Source organism: Ambystoma mexicanum, chromosome 12 (assembly GCF_040938575.1).
Source record: "Ambystoma mexicanum isolate Mex_15411 chromosome 12, UKY_AmexF1_1, whole genome shotgun sequence".
In the NCBI taxonomy this organism is placed as follows: domain Eukaryota; kingdom Metazoa; phylum Chordata; class Amphibia; order Caudata; family Ambystomatidae; genus Ambystoma; species Ambystoma mexicanum.
In genome coordinates this window covers 365,105,872-365,132,659 of record NC_090936.1, presented here as the reverse complement: position 1 = coordinate 365,132,659, position 26,788 = coordinate 365,105,872, and the positions used below count along the sequence as shown (strand labels likewise).

General features: G+C 47.8%; 1 protein-coding gene across 3 annotated transcripts in view; it reads left to right on the top strand.

Annotated features, from left to right (window-relative positions):
* IRAG2 (inositol 1,4,5-triphosphate receptor associated 2) overlaps positions 1-26,788 on the top strand; it is a 2,448,326-nt gene that overhangs the window by 1,771,710 nt on the left and 649,828 nt on the right. For all 3 annotated transcript variants that reach the window (XM_069628487.1, XM_069628486.1, XM_069628485.1), the window contains exons 25-27: positions 1,415-1,461; positions 1,549-1,616; positions 1,716-1,850. In XM_069628487.1, coding sequence (XP_069484588.1) covers positions 1,415-1,461; positions 1,549-1,616; positions 1,716-1,850 — 250 coding nt within the window. The remainder of the gene's footprint in view (positions 1-1,414; positions 1,462-1,548; positions 1,617-1,715; positions 1,851-26,788) is intronic.

The following is a 26,788-nucleotide window of genomic DNA, read 5'->3' as shown; positions in this document are numbered from 1 at the left end:
AAAAAAAAAAGTCGAATTTTTTTTTAATACGTTTTTTATTCGAAATGGGGGGGTTCCCCCCAATCCCCCTTTTTTTCTATTTTTTTTATTTTACCCCTTTTTTATACTTACCAAACCCAAAAAAAATATATAAATAATAAAAAAACAAATTCGACTTTTTTTTTTTCGACATTATTGATTCGACTTTTTTGTCATTCGACTTTATTTTTTCGATATTATGACTGGACACCCTGGTGGTGCACTGCAAATGAGCACATGTACAAATTAGGACATTGGTACACTTAGTTCATTAATGTAAAACTAATTGGGATCCACAATACATGTGCGATGTTACTACAAATTGCATTCATAACTACACTAATTCCGTAAGAATGTGTTAATATTTAACTTTGTGCAATTGCAATGGAAAAGGGTGGCTATTCAAATGGATGTTCCATCAAGTCCTCCTAATCAGAAAAGGGTATGTCCATAGATGGATCCTTGGGGTCCTTTTGACTTAGGAACTTTTTCCCTTCTGTAATGATGCATGCATTTTAAAAACATAATAGTTTATTTGTCCATGACTCTAAAGGTAATAACCTTCGATTTTGCATTGCTGTCCCTTTTTATGGTATGGCTAAAGGAAAAGCCACACTGTGGCAGATAATGTCATTAGTCTTTCCTACCTTGCCCACCAGAAATCTGTTTTAAGCAGTGGTCGAAGTGGGCAGGAGCGGTTGGAAGCGGTGCTCCTATACTTTTTTTAAAATTACGTTTTACTGTTCCTATATTTCTGTTTTAAAAAGAAACCATTCAGGAATGGTTTTGTTTTAAAATAAAAGTGTAGGAAGCAGTTGCAGCTTGCACTGCACTTAACGTTACTTTAAACAGCAGGTGCATTTGTTTAGGAGTTTGTATTGTGCGTGGTAGAGGCCGTTGCAATGGGGTTTGTGGGGAATCGGGGCAGGGCAGGGAACATAGTTCCACTACGTCTTTTCATACACTAAGATGATCTTTAAGCACATTCCGATAGAGTTTGGGCCACACTAGAGACTATTGGTGAGCATGGAGGCGCAGTTCGTAAAGGTGAGGTTCTCTCTGTCCATTGCACAGTACATAGCCGAGTGGAGGTGTTTGACCCATTGTTATTCATTGCCCCTCATTCTCTATCACAAGATACACTGGGCGTGTCTGTATCCTAGGCAAAACATTGGTAACCTGCAGCACAAGATATTTCATGAATACTAGAGTTGGTCTCATTTGTGGTGTTGCGTGCTTCCAGGCGGAAGAATTTGTTATTAATAGTTCCTTTGTGAGGTTTAAGAAGTTTCACATTCGTTTTTATCCCTTTGGATATTGAAAAAGAGTAGACAACCAAAACAGTGTATGCACATGATACTTAATTTTTTGCATTTATTTCTTTGCATCCTCAAAGGAGAATGTTGACCATCTGCCATTGGAGGATGCCAAATCTGACTCCAGGTGGGTAAACATTATGTTAAATGTGATTTGAAATATATTGTGCAGATCAGTTACATTTATAACTTGTGTGTCACGTTCTCTTGACAGTGAGCTCCTAATCTCAATTGAATCACAAGACTCTGTTGCATCTGTTTCAGGGGGCACCATTTTTTCCGGTAAGACAAGAAAGGTGCTGTTCTATGAATTGTGATTTATTTATTTATTTTGATTTGAAATTCACTTGCTTGAGCACAATTTATTTTCTGTGGAAACAGAACCTCTATCTATATCATTGGAAATGGAGATGAAGACTGACAAATCTAACCTGGATCAAAACAGTGTGGATGAACGAATAGCTATTATTCCAGAAGGAGATGAACAGAAAGAGCGTGGTTCTAATGATGCCTCAGGTAAAGTTAATAAGAGGCTGTTGAGTATTTTTCTCACATTCTCTCCAGACTTGCATACCATTAGAAGTATCATTTGTGTGCAGACTTGAATTGAAAGTACAACAATTGTGTGTGTATATAGTGTTCATTGTGCTGGTGTGCCGACTAGTGTTTGTTGTGTGACTGCCACTCTTGCCACAGGCAGCAGACGGAGAGTTGGTACTCTAGGGATCAGTAAAAGCCACCTACTCTGTGTTGCAACTGCCATAGCTTCTCAAATCCTCCCAATGATGGCAAAGAAGGTGAAGCACATGCTACTCTTACAGGTAGCTGTTTGGGAATCCATAGAAAATAGAAGCACACATTCACAGGGACACACCCAGAAAGTGGACGTGCCAATTCCCCTCCATCTCGCCATGAAGATCACTGGTACAGGAAGCAGAAATGAGGTTCCTGCCTGACTTTAATAAAGTCGGCACACAAACAAAATCTGTACACAATTCCGCACACCTGAAGTTAAGGATAAGGTGGGCACACAGAGCCAGGATTAATCGGAGCCAGGGAGCCTCAGAAAGGGACATAGATACAATAAGCCGTAGAGCCCCAAAAATCACGTTTTTGCCCACAGTATAAAATTAAACCAGCCTCCCAAATTGTGCTGGAGACAGGACTGCATTCCAGAATATGAGAGAGATCTGAGTAAGAGAGGAAAGCAATGAAAGGGAACAGTTGCAGGAGAAAGGAGAGTGGACGGAGATGGTGGAGTGAAAATAGGATAGAGAGGAGGAAGAGGCCAAGAGCCAGAGAGTAAGACCCAAGAGGGGCACCTGAGAGCAAACCCAGGAACGAGGAGGTGGTGGTCGGATCCAAGGACCAGTGTTTCACTACTGTGGTAAGTCAAAATCAGAAGATGGACAAGGTGGAAAAAAAAGAAGTCAGTGTGCAACTCAGAATGTCCAATACTACAATGTTTGTATGTCAAGAACGCCAGATCTGCCCTGATTACTGGCCCTACCACTAATACAGTACAAAACTAACAAAAGAATGGCTAAGTGTGAGGTTTTGTTCGAAGCAGGACCGCAGGAGACTCTGGCCGATTGATACGTTGCGCTATGCCCACGCAGCGTATCCTTTAAGAACTGAGGATCAGACCCTCGGTGCCAAAGCCTGTGTAGGCTAAGGGTGCAGTGTTGTGCGATGCAGGTGTTTGACGACAAAGGGGAGTGCGAGCTGTAAGGAACTCAGTGGCAACAGTAAATACAGACACAAGTGATCACAGTTCAAGGGTGTTTATTGAACAATGAATGCATGGTGGGAAAATGCATAACCTAAATCTAAGATGGGAACAAGCGTTGACCATCAAATGAAAAATAAGGCGGTCCTATTGGTGGCGTGTCAAAATAAAAAGGCCAATACTAAAGAAAAAACCTATTGCCAATTCCTTACAACTAATTTATAGACAGTGTGTGGGATAGTGTTTCAATAACGAAAAGAAGTGTTCCAAATAATAAGTCCAGTTGTGATTGCCAGGGGGACCTTGGAGCACAGCACACGCACAAGCTTTCTCGCCACAAGCCGACAGTTCGGTTCCAGTTTTCAGGTTCTTCGATGGTAGTCTCTTTTTGTTAAAAAGTCTCTTGCCTTCGAGGTCTGATGTATCCAACAAACACACAATCTTAACAGTTCTTTTCCACAGTTCACTTTGGGTGATGGCTTCACCCAGGGGTCCCCCTCTTCCAGGCGCCGTCCCCTCATATATCGCAATCAATTGAGCCGTTCCTTTCTCAATGAACTTTCGGTGATGGCTTTTTATCCCTAGATCTCCCTGGACCGGGCTCGGACCCACTTGACAAGGGGGACAATTCACTTCCCCTGGTCTTCCAATACCTGTTACTTTCGCAAGTCTTAATGTCTCTTTAAACAGCACTTCAGGCTTCATCTCCGATTCTCGGCTTCCCTCATCCTGGTTCACTTTCGATAACTTGGAGAAACAGTTCACTCTACTTCGGGACTTTGGACTTCGCCCCTTTTTGTTAGCATCCCTCCACCGGGTTCACTCTTGCCAACCTTAACACACTGTTAATATGCTCATTTCACCAAGCGGGATTCATTTCCCTTAGCTTGACAATCATCTGTAGGTCAAAGACTTTCGACGGTAGAGGATTTTGCAAGACCCCTGTAAAACCACTTTGACCCCCTTTCACCTTCTTCCAAAGCCTTCTGTTTCTTGTTGTTTCAACAAACAGGTAATCGCCAGTTACCTAAATGAGCACCCACGTGGTGCTGGGCTTTTCTCTTGCTGGTTTTCCCCCTCTTTTCGATAGTGTCGGTAAACTTCTCAAAGGTTCAAATTAGCCATTGGGCACTTTTCATTCAACACAGTTCTGTTTCTTGACGATTCTCCCCTCGACTCACCGGCTGTGATGAGCTGCTTGGCTTTCTTTATCATTGGAGTCAAGGTTGGTACCACTGAGACCAGCATCCTTCCCCAGCTTGGTTATCAGCGCAGGTGGGTCTCGCATACCGTAGACATCTGCTGCAACACATGCTGGCTATTGTTTGCGGTCTTATGTTTCCATCAGCGGAGGTTTCACAGACTTTGATCGGAAAGGGAAAGGTTACTTCTTTCCTTGTCACCCTCTGTGTTTCGCCGTCTTTTGTCTCCTCTTTAACTGCCGTGCTGAGTTAGCTCTCATGTTGTGCAGTCTGCCTTGCTCCTTCCGTGCTCTTGTGCTCCACCTTTTATCCCTGTGGGTGTTAGGCAGAAACCTGTGCAGTTCCCTTAGGGACCACTGCAAAAGATTTAAGACTACAGGTGTTGGCAGTAAACCCACTTGGTAGCAGTCTGTACCACCCAGATTTACCTGGTAGCTGTGGCTGAGCAGTCGGACTTCCCTCAAGAAGAGTTAGGCAGTATGCAAAGTATACTCAATAGGCACTCAGATACAATAATGCAAGCAAACACTGACTAGAGCTTTGGGATCAAAGTATATAATTATTTATTTAAAAACACACAGTTGAAACACTCCAGCACTCTTATTGTAATATATTCTAAACACAGTTACTATTATGATATATACACCCCTTTTTCCCTATTAGAAAATCACAGTAAAACACCACTTATTTTCATACAGAGGTGAGCGCTTAACTAGATTGCACTCTAATAAGTTTGTGAAAAAAGGGGGGTAAGAAGACAGAATATGAAAAGGTACACCACTCTACGATTCCAGAACACTGTTAGCAAGGCAGAGAGCAAAAAGTCACTGGTGAGCCAAAGTCCAAAGGCTGGGCCCACTCTTAGAGAGAGCAGAGCACAAATGCGCCCAAGATCACACAGTTACACTAGGCTTAGAAAGTCTTGCAGAGGGTTCAGAAAAGTGTTTAGAGAGGCTTAGAAAAGTTTAGCCAAGGTGTCCCAGGCTAACCCAGGTTCGAAAGCCGGGGGCTAATTCTACCCCGTACAGTCGGTAGCAAGGGAAGCCAGGCGGGACACGGTACCTTAAGTGGGAAGGATCCTCCAGCGGTGGCAGTTGTTCCTGGTAGTGGGTGCAAGTTGCTTCGTTGTCCAGGGGAAGAGAAGATCTCGACTTGGAGGAAAGATGAAGGTCGTTGCACTACCAGGGCAGAAACCAGCCGCGGAGTTTTCCGGTTAAAGGTGGTACCTTTGTCTCGCGGTCGTGATAAAACGTGGTATCCCGGTTGCCGGGGTGCTTGGCACGGGCAAGGCGGCCACGAGATACGTCGGGAAAGCGAAAAGACGGTGAAACTGGTTATCCCACCAGTTAAAGGAAGAAGACTCTCCGGCGGGAGATCTCCTCTGTCGTTGGGAAAAAGTGGTGAGACGGTCCAGTAGGGCTCCACCGGTAGTGGTGTCGTGGCAGGTCGGCTCAGCTTCTCCCTCGTCGGATTCTTAGGTCCTGTGGCGACTTCTGAAGTTCCAGTCCCCAAAGCCCTGCTTTTATGCAGCAAACCCCCATTCACTCAGCCTAGCTGTCACTCAAACATGCTAAGTGGTGAGCCGGCCGGCTCACCACTTGGGCCAATCAGGACAGAGTGCGACTTGAGTTGCCTAGGCAACTCAGTCCAGGGTGCCTAAATTCCCCTCCACCCCTCCTAAGTACCCCAGACATAGTGGCACCACTTTGGAGGGCTTCTGTGGAGAAGCCCGCCAAAAAGTGGAATAAAGGGCTCGACTTGGGTTGGAGTCACAGAAGAGAACACAAACGCCATTTTAGAATCAAGTTTTGGCAAAAAATACCAACCGGAGAATTAATATGAATTAAATAAACCGGCGGTATGTTCGAGGCTACCTTAAATAATTAAATAAAGATAGTAGCCTAAAACAATGGGAAATCCCATAGGAAAATATTCGCGGTTGAATATAAAAAGTAGTATCCACTGCCACCAGCCAAAACTCGATCAGGGGGGACCGAGACGTGCCCCCTCGACTAACAGACCCTGGGGCAATCGAATTGCCCCAGCCAGTACGTCCACAATATGATGGTTGGTACTGGTTCTGTTCAGAATTTAAGACTAGTAAAGTCAATGGTGACTTTACATGCCCTGGGAGACAGTAGTCAGTCCCAGGGTATGGAGTCTATACTGGGGGGTCACTATGACACCCCTGTGTTACTGCACTGAGGGTGCTGTGTAACACATCACAAACACACATGAAACCCTATGGAGTAAAAGACCCCATAGCCCATTAAACACATCTAGATTCAAAGAAACACACTCAGATCATGCCCAAGAGTGAGGGTAAAAGAGTCTCACTCTTGGCAGGAGAAAAAAATAAACCCCAAAAATCCAGCAAAGCTGCTGGGGGACTCACTAGGTTAGGAAATTCAGCCTAAACGGAGAATTCTCCCTAACAGTGGGGGAGGGAATGGGCCGTCAGGTGTGTGATATTCTGGTTAATTGCCTTACTTTGCCTGACCTTTGTATTGGGATATGTCAGAAACATGGCTCTGGTGTTAATCCGTTGTCTTTGGTGTTGTGTGAAAAGTGTGCGTTCAGGAAAAGGAGTGGGGGCAGTGTTTTGGAATATCCTACATGGTAGGATGGGGAAAAGGTGTTCAAGGAAGGGGGATACTGTGTTTCACCCATCGGTGTCCCACTCTCCAAGGCCCTCCGCATCTAGGTGCTCCTCTCTCACTGTTCCACCCACAGGAACTGGATCCAATGACGATGGCCGTGTCCTGGCCAACTGGATGACAGACTAGCCAGGGAGACACCATCGGGTTTCTCACAGAGCATGCAGCGCAGCTATCAACCAGCACTGACCGTAAGGTAGGAAAGGTGCGGGCGGGGGGGGCGCAGCAATTACTGTGCCCCACACAACTTCCCAGCCTCATGTTTACTCCTTTCAACGCACAATGCATTCTACACTGTTTCTGCGCACCAATTAGGTTTTCCTCTCTCCCGGCCGCACTTGTGTTTTTGTGTTTCGCTACTGTTACTTTGCATTTCTCACTTGCTCCTCTGCTACTGCCTCCTTCCACTGTGCTGGCTCCTTTGACATATACTACCTCTCTGGCCCCTTTGCCACCCTCCTACCACTTCTCTGGCTCCTCTTCCACTTCCTCCCTCCACATTGGTTCCTCTGCAACTTCCTATGGGTAATCCTGTATCCCTCGCCGGAAATCTTTCAAAAGTGGTGACTTGCTCCACGTAGCTATTCTCAACTCTTGCTCTGCTGTCAAACACTCCCCCGACATCTGCCATCTCCTTGAGCTCCAGGACCTAGATGGTCTCGCTCTCACCGAGACATGGTTCAAGGCCTGCTCTGTCACGAGTTTTGACACTCTCCTTCTTGGGGATCTCAACATCCATCTGGACTCCCCAGACCTACCATATGGGCTCTTCCGCAACCTCTGTGACTCTCTCTCTCCCTCTCCATCCTACCCTCTGATCCGACACGCTCAGTCGGACACACCCTGGATGTTCTCATCTCTTCAGACATCCCCCTCTCAAATCCTCTTACTACTCCTCCCTCTTTGACTGATCACTTTCTTCTCTCTTCTCACTTAAAACTTCCTGTCCCCTTGGCAAAGTCCCACCAAACACTGCCACCTTCCTTCACAGTCTTTCAACCTATGAAGCGAGTGTCAGTGGCTGCCTTTGCCTGCACCTTCTCTCGCCCTCTTACTCCTGCGGCTGACTCCCACTTTGACACAGCCCTTTCCAACCTTCGCCTTTCGATCTCGAACACTCTTTATCTCCTTGCCCCTGCCACTAGGATCCGCCTGAAGCCTGCCGCCAAGTGCAACTCTTTGTTTGACTACGACCTGGCCGCTCTGAAACGCAAGACCAGAGGAGCTGAGCGGAAGTGGGGAGCTTCGGGCGCACCCTCTGACAAACTGTTGGCTGCTTCAAAGGCAAAACAGACTCTCCATCTTCTCTAAAAAAGAGGCTCCATATTCAACCCTGCATCTCTGCGGCCTCAAATAACACAGCCGAATCTTTTAAAATCGGCAAGTAGCTGGTCAATACTACTGCAGTCTCCACCTGTTACACCCAGGCCCTCTGCACGGCTCTGGCTTGTCACTTCACCACTAAAACCCAGGACCTCCTGTCCACACTCTCCTCTGCTTCTCTTCTCGCTCCCTTTCTCCGGAGCCCCTTGTCAACCCACCCCCTCCTTTCCTTCTCTCCTCCCTCTCTCCTATAACACCTGATGATGATGCTAGACTTGTCCAGTCTATGAACGTGTCCTCCCAACAGGTGACCCCTTGCTCCACCAGAACCATTAAGGACAACATTCTTTCTCTCGCTCCAGCCTTGGCCGATTTCTATGATTGCTCCTTTGCCACTGGATCTTTCCCCTCTCTTCCTAAGCAATCCCTTGGGCACCCGCTACTAAGAATGCCTTCTGCCGACCCCTCCTGTCTGGCTAACTATCGCCCGATCTCTGTCGGTCTGTTACTTGGCAAACCCATGGCAAAGTTGGCTATCTCCCAGCTAACCCTCCACACTGAATCTGTTGGTTGTCTCCATGACCATCAGTCTGGCTTCAGAGTAGCCAGAGGCACAGAAACTGCTCTCCTGAACACCAGTGAAGATCTGCTCTCTAACCTCTATTCCAGCACTCCCTCTGTCCTCATCCCCCCTGTCCTTTCCTCTGCTTTTGACACGGTCAACCATGCCATCCTGATTAACCAACTTTGAAAGAAATTGGGCATCACGGATCAGGCCCTGACATGGCTGACCTCCTTTTTCTTGGACTGACCCTCCCAGGTCCAGCTTGGATCCTTTCTCTCCACCACCTCTCTCTCCACATGTGTTGTTCCCTAGGACTCTATCCTCTCACCCTGGCTCTTCAATGTCTGTCTGGCCGCTTTGGCCCTACTGATGTCAAGTTTTTACTCTAACTTTCAGTGTTAATGCGGATGACACACTGCTCTCTTTCAGGCTACCCTTGGCCTCCTCCCCCGCCTCGCTCATTCCTGACTGTCTATCCGCTATTGAGGCTTAGTGTGCCTCCAATGAACTCTATCTTAATACCAGTAAGACAGAGAGCCTCCTCATTGGGACCCCTGCTCCCACTTTTCCTCTCACCCTGGCCATCCTCCTTGGGCCCTCTCCCCTCACACTCCTGTGAGGCAAAAAACCTTGGGTTCATTTTCGACTTCACTCTGTCCTTCTCCCCCCACATCACAGATCTTGCCAAGAAGGCCCACTTCCAGCTGCACCTCCTCAGAGGTATTCTCCCTTTCCACACCTTCCCCCAGATGCTCACTGTCTCCAGAGCCCTGGTTCTCTCTAGGCTGGACTACTGCAACATTCTCAATCTGGCTTACTCTACTCTTTGCCCTCTGGCCCAGAAATCCCTCCATTGGCTCCCAGTGGCTGCAAGGATCAAGTTCAAGACACTCTGCAACATCCACAAGGCTTTTTGGTGCTGGGGACCACACTACATCCAACTCTCTCTTCCTAAATACCTTCCTGGTATAGCCCTCCACTCATCTACCTCCAACTCTCTGCGGGCCAGTTGCTTCTTGAAGCAGAGAGTGGGGGGGGGGATCTCTCTCCTCTGCAGGAGCCTTCCTCTGGAATGGCCTCCCTGTGCCTCTCCGTCTTGAGCCGGATCTCCTTAAGTTCTGGAAGCCCCCCAAGACCCTCCTTTTCTCCTCTTCTTTCTTCCTCCCTCTCCATTGCTAACCTATCCTTGCTCCTGCTCCTCCTACTCTGCAAACTGGCTGCTTGGTGACTCCCGAGTGTTACATGGCATGATGTCAGCCCCACCTCCCCCCGCCCCTGACCAGTAGTCCTGCACTTGCTGCCTGGCCCACCTTGCACTGCCGCCTGTCCTACCTTGCACTTCCTGGCTGGGATTGCACCCTGTTGTCCCAGCCTCCCTCACACTTAACTCAGAGTCCGCTGCCCTGACTGCACCCCCCCCCCGCTGCACCCTGCACTTCGCGTTGCGCACTTTCACAATCTAAATGTCACGTGGCCTAGCAAGATTGTTTGTCTTGTGTTCCTGTTGTTCCCCTTCCTTGCCTTGTTGCGCCTTGAAACACTTGTCTATAGGCGCATAATAAATAAGAAATCAATCATCAATGCATGCAAAGTTTGGCTTCTTGCCCAACGCTTGGCTGTTGGTTGGCCTCTCATGCATTATTTTAGTTTCCTTCTTGTACAGGGGGGTCCTGAGTCCTGTGGTTCTGCCAGTAAAAGAATGTCTCATCTCCAACTTATCTTGGGTTAAGAGTTCATTTGAACATGGTCTTCTTTCTTCCCTTTGGTAGCAGTCCTGCGTGTTAACCTTTTGATTTGTAAGTCTTGTGCACTGTCGTTCTTGGGATTTTTATTTGACAAGTTCTTTAATGTTTGTCCACTTTCTCTTGTTTGCCCCATCCCTAGGGTCTTGGGCTCTCCTTCCCACATTGGGATCTTCCTCTTTGTGCCCCACCGCAGGTTTGTTTTCCTGTTACCCCTATTTAGGAACATGTCACTTACCCAGTCCTGGGGTGTCTTTGCTCTTACCCCAACTTGGGGCCGTTACTTTCACCCCACTTTGGGATGCTTTCTCTCTCAACACAACCTGGGGTAGTTAGGCTTTCATCCCACTTTGGGGATGTGTGGCTACTTGTGCTGCCCACCTGCCGACTTGCCTGCCTGCCTGAGCCACTGCGTACCTGTTGCCTCCAGATGGTGCTCCTCTGGGTTGGGGAGGTGGCGGTTTTTCTCTTCGTCTTCTTTCAGATTGTTTGGAGTGGGTGTGCCCTACTTGCCAGCTCTGCACTTCTTAGCAGTACTCTTCACACCCCGGTGTCTCTGGCACGCTTCGCTCAATCGCCTTCACCGCCCTTCGATCTGTTCTGCTACAGCTAGCTGGGCAAGCTTTCCGCGACTACACAGCAGTTCTGCACACTACTTCTGGTGCTGTACACTTCTTCTGGTGCTGGCGTTTCTCTCTCTTGACCACACCGCCCAGAAGATGATTCTCCCGTGTGGCTCCAGGGGCCTTCCAACAATGTGGGTGGGTTCTTCTCATCTTCGGTAGCGAGGGGGAGGACTTGTATGTCGGTCTCCAGATTGATTTCAGTATGGTGCCTGAAACCATACCAACCTTAGATAAACTTATTGAAGGCTCATAACATTTGTCAATTAACATTTAACCCATAAACCTATGGCATTCTTGAGACAAAGGAAGAGAACACCTATCCCTCTCCAAGGATTGCCTGTCCTCCAAGTGAGGCTCACTCCTAGTGGCATCCTGCTAGCCCTGTTCCCTAGGCCAAGGGGGTGTTTAGCTCAGCGGGCTCACCTCACTAGTCCCAAAGGGTATGGCTCCCCCTTGGAGAGAGTGTACACATTTGCTGGTTTCGTCGCACTATCCCATGGAATATAAAGTACAGGATATGTCTAGAGATTTGTATTGAACCTGCTGGCAGTATCTGGCACAATCCAGTCAGAGTATGGGGTTGATGAATGAGACACCATTTGTATAGCCTCATCTATAGCAATACCAGAAGAAACGGGGTTACAGTCAGGCTAGTGGGGGCAATGAGCATGCATCCATACCAATCAGAGACCCAAGCATTAGTAGCCTGGTAGATGGAAAAAGAAATCTCCCCATTCCATCCCGAGTGTGGAGTAGAGATACCTACTTGAATTTTCCCAGGTGGGTCAGCCAAGCTCAGGAGACGAGGTCAGAAAGGGGAAGTAAGCACCTGTTTATTCCAGACCCCTCAAGACACAAGGGGCCCAGCAACCACAGAAGACCATCTAACATTCCTGGAGATAATACAATGATTACACTGATGTTGAGTTATGACTAGGGTTTCAGAGGTCCAGTCCCAAAAACGATGAAGGAAGCATGCATGGATATTTTTAACTCCCTAATAATATGAATGACTTTGTTTCAACACTAAGCAGACTGGAACACTTGGGAACCTTAATAAATCAGGGCTTGGACCTTTGGACTAGAGACCAGGGTCTAGAGCACCAACTGCACCTTGTTATTTTGGCTGAACCTGGCACTGACGTTGTTCTTGTACCGGGGGTCTGCAACCATTGGGTCTCCAAATATTTTAGGCTGAACTCCCTTGATCCCTCGCTATTGATTAAGCTGCCTGGTGGTGGTGGGAGTTGTCCAAAATATCTGGAGAGCCAGACCGCTGTAGAATACCATCCCATATTTTGTTCTTCATTCCCCAATGTGCATTCCCCTACTTACCATCACTTTAATAAAGCACAAACAAATAGTATATGTCTGTATTCTGTTTATTATTTTGTGGTACTTTCTTGAAGAATGCTTTAAATAGAGAATAGTTATTCCTCTGCATAACTTAAGTTGAATTTCTTTGTGAGATGATCATCTTCATCAGTCGGTTTGGTGGTTGAGTCATGGGTGTCATTTAGGAATAGCTAGTGGTGCAGCTCCTGCCTCTGGCAACCTCCTGGCTATCCCTGGCAGTGCTTTTGCTACCCCCGGTCAAAGAGGCACTGTAATATGCAGTTAAACATGTCTTTCTCTGAGTTATCCATTATAATGAAGCCTGAAAATATTATCTAAAATCTGATATAAATCAAACCACGCATGCATTGAATGTATGTTAGTGCTGCTTTGTTAAAAATCGGATTTTCAAGGATGCGCGTTCTCTGACATCTTGAATGCGATCATACATCATCTACAGGTTTGCACATTTTAGCTAGAGCATTGTTTTTATTTTAACATGGTGGGGCAATTTATATTTTCATAGATTAGGTTAACAAAGTATACCAATTAAAATGATTTCACCATTCATGTATTGGAAAATGCCTGTAATAGTCTTTACAAAGGTGTCTTCTGTTGTCCATAAGATAATTCTTATTTGCTTTAAAGCATGTCATTGTGCATATAATAAAGAAAAAATACATTAATCAGAATTGAAATAAACAAGGGATGGATAAGCCAATGTTTTCCTATTGAATTTTAATTTAGTTGGTGTGTATGTTCCAGCAAAGTGAGATTTGTTTAGAGCCTACAATAACATACATTTAATAGTAATAATTAAACTTAAAGACTGAGGCTACATTTTAAACAGTGCTTCAAGGAAACAGTACAGCTATTCATACCAGTAGGTGTGATAGTTCAGTGAGCTAAGTGATTCTCTCAGAGATATCTGTGCAAAGCGTGCAGTTATATGCTGGAAGAAAAACCCATCATTTTAAGGTTGGTGAATTGATTATCATGAAATACTACAGTGCTAAATACAGTATTACTTCATGATCTACCACTATATACACATTTGTATTATATTTAGTAAGATCGAAAATCTGTGACATATGTTACATTTCTGACAACATGTCTGGCTGAAGAACTCTATGCGAACAAGCCTCCTGACCTTCCTGACACTGAGGCACAACCTCTGAAAAGAAAGGCTTAAGGTATTGGTTAGGCTTTAATTGTGACAAGTAAGCGCAACTGACATTTGATGGCAAAACCTGGGCATGGGAGTCTGTACCTTGCATATGATGACGATATAACTGTTGTTGGTTATACCTGGCATATAATGGCAGTATCTACCCATATTAGTCTGTTCTGGTATGTAGAGGTAGTGCCCCACCTCTATGATGGTTCTCCTGGGTATTTTGTTGGCATATCATGATTACAACAAATGGGTTGTCAAGCAGTACCCAGGTGAAAATGATTGGTAGACAAACTAACCTTTTGTCAACTTTCCAGACTATTATGTTATTAATGTGCACTTTGAGATATAGGCCTGGTATCAAGAGATGACACAGACAACAGATTTCAAGTTTCAAAGAATGTTTTATTTCAATATCAGGATGGTGTAAGGCCCAACTAGCACTATAACTAAGGTAGGGAATTTCTCCTGCCTAAATAAAACTATGGAAAGTCTGTGTCTGTGAGTCCAAATCAAAAAGTCCGTCTGTCAAAATGTGTGCTTGCCCTCACATCTAGAAAAAATGTGGTGTAGGGTTCTTCTTAGCCAACAAAATAGTGTTCAAAAGTAAAGTCTCTTCAATAGCTGCTTGTCTGACCAATGTTCTGCCAGGTCTTGAGGTTCCCTTCCCCAAGTTCAATCTAGCATAGATCACATAAAAACAAGGTGGTCTTGAGTTTCCCTTCCCAAAGCCAGGGTTTCTCAGTTCTTTTGGTTCTTAGGGTTGCCTTCCCCAAGATTTCACTGCAACACCTATATTGCTTTCACTTGCACAGTTAACTATAAGAAAACAATAGTTCCACTTGAACTGCCTTCTAGCTTGCTTTAGCATTCAATTTGTAGTTCTCTGTGGTTTATTCCCAAGATCTTTTGCTTGTCACCTTTTAGGGCTCCCTGGTCTAGGTGCAGTTGTCAGACCACACGGTCCACCCAATACAGGTCATGTAACCATAAGTTCCCTTATCTTTGTTTGGCTCCTTCACAGGCTGTTCTGACTCAGGCTTCTGAGTTCTCACACTTGTATCCTCTTTGGTTAGTGTAACACTCTTCTGGATCAGTCTTTTGCTTTACTATAGACTTATGGTTCTTTCATACATTGATTGTTAATTTTCTTAAGTAATTGTTCAATTCACCATAGCACTTTGCTCTCACGGCTTTGCCAAGACTTGTTTTCTTAATAATATTCTTCTTTACTTGGGCAACTTTTGCCAATGTTTGTTTACCATTCAGTAAACCCCTTATAACCTCTCACTGGGTTTAAAAGTTTCATATGTTTTTCATTAACCTCTTCTATTCAGCCTTAGATGCAGAGAATCACACTGTCTTGTGTAAATCCGGATGTTCTTATTCAGTCTTTCACTAGTTGCTACTTTGTTTACCCTTGCAGTCGCGTTTTCCCCTGAAGGATTGGTTCGACAAAAAAAGTGACTTTGTTCCAATGCAATTGTATCTGCTACAAAGCTATTCAGGACTTGGGTTTGTCTACAGTTTAGCCCTTGGTTTCCTTTCATCCAGAAACTCACTGGTTGTCTTGCTTGCCTCTCATTTCCCCCCCAGTACCAACATGGTAAAAGTTTGTGGTGCTCTTCGTCTCAAAACCGTCAAGTGTTATAATATGTGGGGAGGTGAGGGGATTAATTTCTCTAGACCCCATAAATGCTGGGGAAGAGTTAGGTTGACAGTCAATAGAAAAGGGGGATACCATGTCTCACCCTTAAACCTTCTTTTCTTTACCTTTTTCCTGGTGATTGGAGACTGATAATACCTCTTAGTGTTATCTTGGTTAGTGGTACAGGGGTAGCAGTACCCCATGACTGCATCGGAATTGAAGGTTTTCCTGGAAATGAAAATGTGGAGTACTGTCTCTTACCTGTGGACGTCTTTCCCACTCCTCAAGGACCCTACACCCAGTTGATGCTGCCTCACTTCTCTATCCCCAGGGTCTGGAGCCAATAAAAATGGCCGTTCCCAGGCCATCTGAGAATAGGGCCCAGGGGGAGTAAATGTGTGAAGACCCTCGGGTTTCTCACAATGTATTGTAGGTTTTCTACAGTAGTGATGCTACTTCCTATGTGATCAATGTCAAAGGATACATGACAGCACTTCCTGTGATGCAGCTGAGGTTAAAGGTCATTTGATGTCACTTTCTGTAAGGTCATCGGGTGAGTGATGTCATGTCCGCTACCATTAACTTTTTGGTGAAATGGCATTCCTCGGTTGAGCCTATGCAAAACACTAAATTTCTGCAGGGTGCTCTCTCTGCACTTGTTTCTGCTCTGAGTCCCTCTTCCAGTTCCTGTGCACTGTGACCCTGTTTACCTTGGTATGTTGTGCCATAAGCATTTAGTAATTTCAATCCTGATTTGGCTTAATATATTTAATGCACAACCGTACCCAGTACAGTGCTTTATAAGTGCATGTGCCTTCTATACAGACATTTGAGGCTAATAGTTTGTCCATCAATGTAAGGTGCATGTAGAATTATTGGTCTGTCCATTCACTAACATGTCTTGTTATGGGCTTGTGTCAAATAGGTTGCATCCTTCAACAGATTCCTCATCTTCCTCATCTTCAATATGTTTAGCTGGGTCAGTTGAATCAGAGTCACAGAGCCTTTTTCCCAGGGGAATGGGGAGGGTGGGCAACTCTTCGACTCAATGTGATTTTGGGAAGCTGATGTATACCACGCCCTCAGTTAATTTTTCCATGCACGTTTTAGAGAATGCTTTCTCCAGTTTTTCTGCGAAAAGAAAAGCTTGAAATTGTATTATGTCCAGCTCAAAAAAGGTCCCTGGAATCAATCATTGTGCCGACTGCAACTCTAAGATGTCAACAACTGACCTGCACTCCATTTGTCTGTGGTATTTGGGGGATGGAGCATGGCGTGTGGAAGTGTTGTTAATGTCAATTTGTGATCTTGAAAGTCCTGAGTTGGAGGACAGCCAAATTGGTTCCAGGTCTGTCTGCTTCGATTTCCCAGGGATTTCACCTTCCAAACACAAATCTTCAGAGGGTAGGATCTCTGAGGCTACCGAGCTGAGCGAAGACAAAGGCCATTCCTCTGACAGAGTTCAGAAAGCAGCATGAAGACCATAGAAAATGCTTGCTTTCGAGGAGTGAATCACATCATTCCTCCTGTTCCACCTGCCGAAAAAAGGCAACACCAATAGGGACAGCACACCAGAAGGTAGCGTTTCCCACAACATCCTTGTAGGTGGTGCAGTGGGAGTAGTTTTGGGTCCAAATGTTGGAGATTTTTTCTAAAGATACAGTGCCAGCAACCCATGTCACAGCAACCATTCCATGCTGTGGATCCCCCAGTGACGCACGCACTTTTTCGGATTGCGGTAAGTTTTTAAAACCCAGCATGTGTGTGTCTCCACGCACTTTTTCGAATTTGGAAGCCACGGCTCATCTGACCTGATCGACACGCCTCACAGCTGTCGGTTTAGGTAGCAACGTTGCTATGTATCTTACCACCTGCACTAAATTGCCACTGAGAGGGACTCATCCAGTGTTTACATACACTGCGATTCTTTCACCACTCTCCCAGACAAATAGCACACTGTATACTAGCCACTGGTCCATTCTTGCACTTGAATTATGGACTATCGGGTCCAGTCACTCCACGACCTGTCCGCCCTCGGACACCCGCCACACAGAGCATTCCTTGATTAGCGGTGAGCCGCTTATAAACACTCAATTATGTCAATCATGTCGCCTAGACTGCACAATGTATTCACTTTGGGTCTTGTGTTTAGATGGGTCCTCCCATCATAACACAACGCTTGCCCATTAGTATACCTCCACAGTCCTCCGGCATTAAACCAAGGCACACCATCGCCTCTCCTGGACCATCTGTAGCACTCACCACCATGTCCACTTGCTCTATGGTCCTCTATTGAGAACACCCTCACCCAAGATATGAGCCTTATGTCTTACCCCTTACGGTCCATATCTTTTCCACAGATCAGGGACCTATTCAGGCCCTCATCAAGCCCCCGGAATCCTGACACAAATCTAGACATCAGGAACCCACGGCTTACCTAGAGTGCATTTCTGCACCCACAATCCAAGGATTGTCTACATACAGCATCACCCCTGCTATCTTAGCAGCAGGTAAGCTGTATTTCGATAACCTCATGATGTATCACCACGGCTCCACTAAGCCATTATTTATTAATTCATAAATTACAGAATTACTTCCCGAGATCCTTACAAGCCTTATCTCACCCACAGATATTACGGACAGCACCACTACTGGTGTCAATCCTGATGAAGGCCACACCAGGACAGGTTACAATCCAGCCTCCCATGGCCGAAACACACCTGTGTCGATCCCCCGTGACACAACTGCAAACACCCTTCTTTGTGTATGTCCTGTAGATATTGTTGTGTACACCCTGTGTTAACTACACCCCGGACCATTTTCCGTCCTGGGTGCACTTTGTTTAAGTTTAGGTCTCTCCGACTGTCATGTGTCTGTGCCCTTAGGTGGAGTTCTTAACTCAATATCATAGAGGTTGATACTTACCTTGTATTTCCACTGTATACAATTATACCTATCCGTTGTCATTCGCTTTCATGCTTATCGAAAGTCGTGTAAACCAACTAAGAATAAACATGTGTTCTTGAAATAAATTAATATGTTCAGAACCACACATTCTGCTTGTAGGATCTCTCATCCTGATTCTTGTGATATTTTTATATGCCTTTAAAGGCAGGCAGAATGACCACAACGTTAAATACCCATATGCCAAAGAGCTCTGGCCAAGCGAGGTCGCTCAAGTGGACACTGCTTGTTGCGTTCCATGCCTTGGCTTTGCCTGGCGTCGAGCTTTCGACCATTAGGGCTCAGCATAGACTGTGGCTTCTATTGAGACATAGAGGTATGTTCCAGAGTTGAGGCAACACTTCTTCCAATTGATGCAGTGATCTTTGATAATAAAGGTGATCCCATTTCGTATCAGATGGAACCCTTCTGGGGAAGAGAGGTGAATTTTTTGGAAGAACTGCTCTGAGGAAACATTAATATCAGATATGGCAATGGGCTTTAGGGACACGAGCGGACTCTATGGTCCGGCCGACGTAGACACAACTCCTTACAGTAATCCTACTGTCGCCTTCAGGTGCACTATGACCAAGGTGGTAAAATCCCTGTGGTGCGTTGCCGGGCAACAAAAAAATGACCTAGTACTACCTAACGGATGTACTGGACAAGAATACCACTAGAGAGAATGTTTTGCCATTTAATATGGCTTAGAAGAACCTGATGACGGATATATGGCAGAGGCTGTGCTCAACAGCTGGCCACAAATATATAAATTTGCACAGTTGGACCTTGATTCTCTGTCCACGTATCCCATGCCCGTGAGCTTGGTGGTCCAGATGGCCATATCCATTTCAAAATCCTGTCTTTCCCTCTTTGCCTCCCGATAGTTAAAAGATTGATTCTATGTCAAAAAATCGTTTTCACTTCAGGAAGTATGTTCCTGAAGGAAATTAACTCCTCTTGTGGTCTTACAAAGTATCCTCGTGCACTGAGGGCAGTGATTGTCACAGTCGGTGAACCAGGGACACACATGCAGCTTCGTGCCCGTGCCGCCGTGGGGGCGCTATACAGAGGTGCTGATCCAGTCATCCTTGGAAAACCAGGAAAGGCCTCTTGGAGCTTGTCCTGGCGCCTTTGGCGCCAGGCTCATCAAGGGGTAAGGGTGGTGAACATTGTACCATAAACAAGACTCTGGATAACTCAACATGGAGGGCACAGGGCTATAGCCTCTTTTTCATCTGTCTCACCATGCAGACTAGTGTTTGGGTGTGGCTGGGGCTCCCGGGTGTGGCTGGCTATGTAAGTCACGCACTGGCTCAGAAACGTGCTTCGCGCGATTTTGCCTTCCAGCAGCGTAACGCTCACCATCGCCTGCAGCCTGCAACAAGAAAAGAAAGCATTAGTACTGGGCATAACCCATGCTCCCCGCCCTGCAATCCGAGCAACTTACCTAAATACTCTCCACTTTCCTCCAGCCGAAGAGTCCAGGCTACAGCTTCCCCCGGCATCCTGTGCAGCTTGCTTCATCGAATCTTCATTTCAAACACTGGAACCTGGAAGGGAAAGAAGACACAGTCCGCGCACACAAAGTAAGATCATAATAATCTCAGCTGTAAAGTGGGCGCGCACACATACCTCCCAATCAGCCTGGGACATCAAAACTGCCGCGCAGGACACTCGCACTGGAGCAACACGGCGCTTGTGTTTCCAGGAGAACGCCGTCCCCTGCAACACAAGAAAGGAAAGTTAAACAACAAAGATTAACAAACCACGACCTGGCATGAGGTCGCACGCCAAGGAAAAGGACGCAGTGCTAGAACACTAAAACAGACACAGAAAAGGACATTAAAACAAGAAGGAAAAGCATTGAAGCGAGGCAAGAAAGGCCTAGGAAGTCGCTGCCACAGCAGGCCTTGGCTAGACTCTACAGCTACACTGCCACATGAACCAGTGAACCAATTAGGTTCAGTTCACACAGGAGCACAGAGACCGCTGCTGAAAGTAAGCAGGACGGAGAGCGTGCCTACAAAAGTCATAAGGTGAGCAAAAGGAATAATTCACACAGAAACCTAGGGAACGCAAGGCTCCTGGTGGGAGGGGGAAAGCTAAATACCCTTGGCAGCCCTAACTTATTGTGACTTCCACATCGCAGCAGCTGACCCCCTGGAACAGTTAGGAGAAACCAGAGCTGTCGGCTAGCAAGAAACAGGCATCCCACAAAGCAGACGCCCGCAACCGGCACCCCCGCTGAGACAAGCCGAGCATAACAGGGATTTCTGAAGGAGCATCACATTTACTTTAAGATGAGGTGCCATAGATTCAGCACTGATCCGAAAGAGGCAGCCTGCCAAGCTCTGCAGGATCGATTGAATGCCGTGGATTGTGTGGCACATTCCATGGGCACTGGCTCTGTCTCTAGGAGATATTCCTAGTTGAGAACATCAGGATTTTCTCCAGATTTTCAGGCCAAGTTGCTAGACATGCCTTTGCATAGAGCCCACCTCTTTGGCACTAAGGCAGATGAATCCCTCGAGAAATTCCAGTCATTCAATGGTAAACCGTTGGGATTGGCAGTTCGGTATGTTTTGCAGCAATCTTCTTCCGCTGCCCTTTTGATTGGTCAGAATTGTTGGTACTTCTCTTTGTTTGCCCAACAGGAGTGGCAAGTCAAGTTCAGACAGCATTATTTACCAGCCCTCCAAGTGGCAGAGGTAATTAATGTGATAGACCGATCTGTGACCACGGCCGTACTGTCCTCCTATACATCCACTTCACAATCTCTTTAGAGATTGCCCTCATGACTCACCAGTTGAGAGTTAAGCTGGCGCAGCATTCTGGAGAATGGTTCGCCATTACTTCGCAGTCCATCAGGAAGTGCAGAGCGAGAAGATTAGAACCACTTCCACGTTTCACAAGATCAGTGCTTCATCTGGCCCAACAAGATCTGTCGATCTGCAGATATTGACTGCTATAGGCTATTTACCGGTGATTTTTAAATGTACACCAGAGCAAGGATCTTTTTTTTCCACCCCCATAGTGATACAGCTCCTTACAGGGAAAGTTAACCTGTTTCCACTGTCAGGTTGTCCACATCGTTGTGTGGGCGGGCCTCCGTTGAGGCCCAAAGGACATGACGGCCCGGACGTGATGTCAGGGGAAGGGGGAGGGACGGGGAAGGTTTCGGCAGTTCCGCCGCTGTAATCAATAAAGAAGGTTGTAGCATACCCCGGCTCCCGCGTGTCATTGCTGCGCATGCAAGGGCCTGCCTAGGGGACGCTTCAGTGCGAAGCAGAGCCCCAACACTGGTGACGAGCAGACACTGACTCCCGCTGGCGCCGTGCCGAGGTCTGCGGTCGAGCAGTACAGCGCGTAGGCGCGCCTCGGGCACGGCAGGTGATTCTGTGCGGCCCCGCCTCCCGAGTGACAAGGGCCCGGGAAGAACACACGGGCACCCCACACCCACCTCTCTGAATGCCGAGGTGGCGCTTGCACGCCCGGTGGGCCCGGCGAACCTGGGGAACACCCAGAACGGGAGAAAACGCTCAGAAGAGTCCATCCTCTCGCTCCACGTCGGGGAGCACGACGCCCTCCCCCTTCCCAAAGCGACGTGAGGCCGGGCGGGCTCTGGGAACCAAAGCCGTGCCAATAATCAAAGTGGAGAGCGAAGGAAGAAGTCGCTCCACACGCAGCAGGAGCGCTGCTAGAGCGGACACTCTGCCCCACGTGCAGCAAAGAAGCAGACGCTGCTCTGCCCAAGCCCAGTCACAAGCGCCATAGTCACTCACTGGCATACAGGCCCACCACAGCACCGCAACCTTGTCGGACACGGCGAGCACGCCAGCCTCCTCCTCGGGAGGGGCGGGAATGGCGGCAACGCCATCTGGAAATGCTGATACAGCGCAAGATAACAGCCAACATGCATACCAGGAGGGAGGCACACCCCAAGTCATGCACATGCCCAACCCTTTCGAGATTAGAGACACATCTAATCTAGGACCCAGATGGAACATATGGCTCCGGGACTTCAAATTCTACACGGGCGCCATAGGACTGACAGATGACACGAGACTGAAAAACACACTGTTTATGGCAGTGGGACCGGCGGTAAGAGACATTGCGGGGGAGCTGCTGAACGTAGAAACAGTCACATATGGGGAATTACATGCCAAACTGTCTGAATATTTCGCGCCACATACAAATGTCGACTATGAACGCCACATGTTCCACACAACCAGACAAGAAAAAGGGGAGTCGATAGACAATTTCGTGATGCGCCTCTGCATCAAACTGAAACATTGTGAATTCCACAGATATTCCAATGAAGAAGCGCTCAGGTCACAAGTAATCGCTGGTTGCCTCTCGTAGCCATTTCGCAAGCAGCTCCTACAGAAACAAAGATCCCTGGAAGAAATTCTAGCGCTGGCCCGCATGGAAGCAGCTGTGGACTCTCAACTGGACAGTCTAGGAAAAATGTCCATACACCAACACAGTGAGAACACCGAATCGATCAACAAGCTGTATACCCACCCCAATCAAGGCAACAAACATCTCGAAGACACATGCTATAACTGCGGATATGAATACCCACACACAGGGGAATGCCCCCCTGTAGGACAAAAGTGTGGCGCATGTGGGGGAATGGACCACTACAGGGCCATGTGCAAAAACGCCCCAACCCACACACCACCTAAACATCGCTATCAAGACAGGCGTCGGCACACCCGCCAGAGTCCACCCAGACCCGTGGTGGACAACGAAAGAAGGCACCAGAAAGGAAGACAGCGACCGCAGAAGCCGATACACGCGCAAAGATAAATGCTCATCAGAGGACACGAGACGATCACACAGACGGCGTTTCGTAAGGTATGTTGAGACCCGGTCCCCCACCAGCAGCGACACCCCGTCGTCAGAGGAGGATCAAAGGAGGAAAGGATACGTGTGGGCCCTACAGGACAACACAGCGGCCACCCAACACAGCCCCATATTGACACTTCAAGTGAACGACACCCCACTACAATTTCTCGTAGACACAGGAGCGACGGTCAACATCATCGGTGAAAGAGCATATCAATCCCTGGCCTCACAGCCCAATATTAGAAAAGCCACAGTAGACATATATCCCTATGGCTCCACGACACCTAATCCATGCAAAGGCATGATCACAGCCTGGTGCACACATAAAGGACACTCCGCAAAGGTCCCGCTACACTTCTTGGACACCGAAGCTAATAGCGGATGTATTTTGAGCTTCCGGACGGCAGTAGACATGGGACTAGTGCACATCTTATACCAGCTGATGGCCCACAAGTACTTTGCCAAACCTGATGCAATCGGAAACTCATTCCCAAAGCTCTTCACTGGCCTAGGCAAACTGTGAAACAGAAAAGTACACCTCCACATCAATCCTCAGGTCAAACCAGTGGCCCAACACTATCAAGGTATTCCATTCAATATCCAGAGACAGGTGGAAGAAGAACTGGACAAGCTCATCAAAATGAACGTCATAGAACCTGTGTCGGGCCCGACGCCATGGGTATTACCCATTGTCCCCGTCCCCAAGAAATCACCAGAAGGATCCATACGTTTATGCGTAGACATGCGCAGAGCCAACACTGCCTTTGAAAGAGAGAGGCATCAGGCGCCCAGGATCACTGACATGATCCATCTTCTTCACAGGGCGAGAGTTTTCTCTGAGTTAGACCTTACGAAAGGATACCACCAAATCGAAATTGCACCGGAATCCAGCTACATCACCACATTCGTCACCCATCTTGGTCTGTTTCAATACAAAAGACTCAGCTTCGGCATATCCTCTGCCGCTGAGATCTTCCAGGAGGAAATTCACAAGGTGATCAGACACGTCCCCAATTGCCTGAATTATTCGGACGACGTCCTGATCTACGGAAAATCACAGGAAGAACACGACCTGGCACTGCACAGGGTATGCCAAGCGCTGGACGAGGCAGGGCTAACCTTGAACAAATCCAAGTGTGAGTTCTCGAAAGGATCTCTGCGATTCTTCAGGCACATCTTCTCGGATAAAGGCATGAGACCCGACCCGGAAAAAGTAGAGGCCCTCAACTCAGCCACGCCCCCCGTGAACACCACAGACCTAAGGTCGTTTCTAGGACTGGCCAGCTACTGCTCCAGATACCTGAAAGACTATGCCACAGTCAGTAACCCCTTGCGCCTACTCACCCGGAAGGACACACCATTCACATGGTCGAAAGAGTGCCAAGCAGCGTTCGAGGCAATAAGGAAGGCCATCGCAAAGGCCGAAGACATGGCGTACTTTGATGCCAGCTGCGACACTGAACTAATCGTAGATGCCAGCCCGACGGGACTCTGCGCCATACTGACCCAGAAAGACCCCAGGGAGCCACACATCACACATGTAGTAGCATATGCCAGCCGGAGCCTGACAACCACGGAACAGGCATACTCGCAAGCAGAGAAAGAGAGCCTCGCGGTCGTCTGGGCCTGCGAATATTTCCATCTCTTCCTATTTGGCAAGGAATTTACCATCATCACCGACCACCAGGCGCTGCTCACCATATACGGAAGCCCGAAGGCCAGGATGCCGCCGAGAATAGCCAGATGGGGCCTACGCCTACAGGATTACAGATTCCAAATACAGCACCGCCCAGGGAAGGAGGAGAACCCGGCAGATTACCTCTCCCGGCATCCCATGTCCACGACAGCGTCTCAACCGTCCATAGCGGACGCTTGCATAAGTTACATCATACATCACCTGCAACCACTCCCAGTAGGGTGGCAGGAACTATCGGTGCAGTCAGAGGCGGACCCAGCTCTGCGAATTGCTCGACACTGCCTACAGACGGACAAGGCGACCCTCATGAGACAACAGGCCAGAGGAGAATCGGAAACTACGAAGAAAGACTTCAAGTGGCTGGACCAAGTCCGGGAAGAGCTGACAGTGGTAGAGGACATTATTATCTTAAAGGGATTCAAGGTCGTCATCCCGAGAACGCTCCGGGAGAGGATAGTACACCTAGCGCATGAAGGACACAGAGGTGTAGTCGCCACGAAGCGCCTCCTTCGCCAGAAAGCCTGGTTCCCGCAGCTCGACCGCCTGGTAGAAACCGTCGTAGGAAGCTGCCACGTGTGCGCGCAAGTGGCGCCCCCGCCACATCCAAACCCACTACAGTCATCACCGCTGCCAAACAAAGTGTGGGAGGAGCTAGCAGTAGATCTATTTGGACCACTGAACAACGGGACACACATGGTCGTACTCATGGACGAACACTCAAGATACCCGGATGCTCAGATAGTAGAAAGCAGTGCCACATCGAGTGTCATCCCGGCACTCGACAGGATGCTCTCTGCCTATGGCATCCCCAAGATCATAAAGTCGGACAACGGTCCCACATTCATAAGTCAGGACTTCCAGCAATTCGCAAAGTACATGGGGTTCCAACATCGACGAATAACCCCCCGATGGTCCCAGGCCAACGGCATGGTCGAAAGGTTCATGGCCAACATAAAGAGGACCCTCCAAATCGCTCATTGCAAAACAAACCGTTCGAGCAGGCCCTTAACCAATTACTACGAGAATACAGGCACACGCCCCACAGCACGAGGTGAGTGTGCCCAGCAGACCTGCTGTTCTGGAGACCAATCGCCACGAGACTACCGGAGGACCCGAGGCCACAAGAACTGACGCCGCTGGAAGAAGAAGCGAAAGCAAATGACACCGCGAGGAAAGCAAAGACAAAAGAGATCAGGGACAGGAAAAGGAGAGCTCGCGAGAACATAATGCAACCAGGAGACGAAGTATGGCTCAGGCAACCCAAGAATCGGAAAGAAGAAGCCACCTTTGCACCCACCCCTCTGGTCGTGACACACAAGAAGGGCTCCATGGTTACAGCACAAAGGGACGACTGCTCAATGGTGACCAGGAACAGCTCGCACTTCAAACGTGTTAGACTGACTCAAGAAGGCCAATGGACAAGGGACAGAGACAGCGATGAGGACAGACCACGCGAAGAAGCGTACCAAGGAGATGGGGAAGAGTCAGAAGGTGAGGCGCACCTCCCCACACTCGCCAGGGAAGGACGAACCCCAAATAAGGCAAAACGACCCCAGAGGAGCCGCATGAAGCCAATGCGACTCATCGAGGAGATGGGGTAAGAGGGGAGCCCCTGGACTCGCATGTTAAAAAAGGGGGAGATGTCAGGTTGTCCACATCGTTGTGTGGGCGGGCCTCCGTTGAGGCCCAAAGGACATGACGGCCCGGACGTGATGTCGGGGGAAGGGGGAGGGACGGGGAAGGTTTCGGCAGTTCCGCCGCTGTAATAAATAAAGAAGGTTGTAGCATACCCCGGCTCCCGCGTGTCATTGCTGCGCATGCAAGTGCCTGCCTAGGGGACGCTTCAGTGCGAAGCGGAGCCCCAACATCCACCAGTGTAGTTTATCGTTCCGTCTGTTTACCTCGATTTAGTTTTGCCATTCATGATGGGGCACCCTTTGAACTAATGCATTCATGTCCA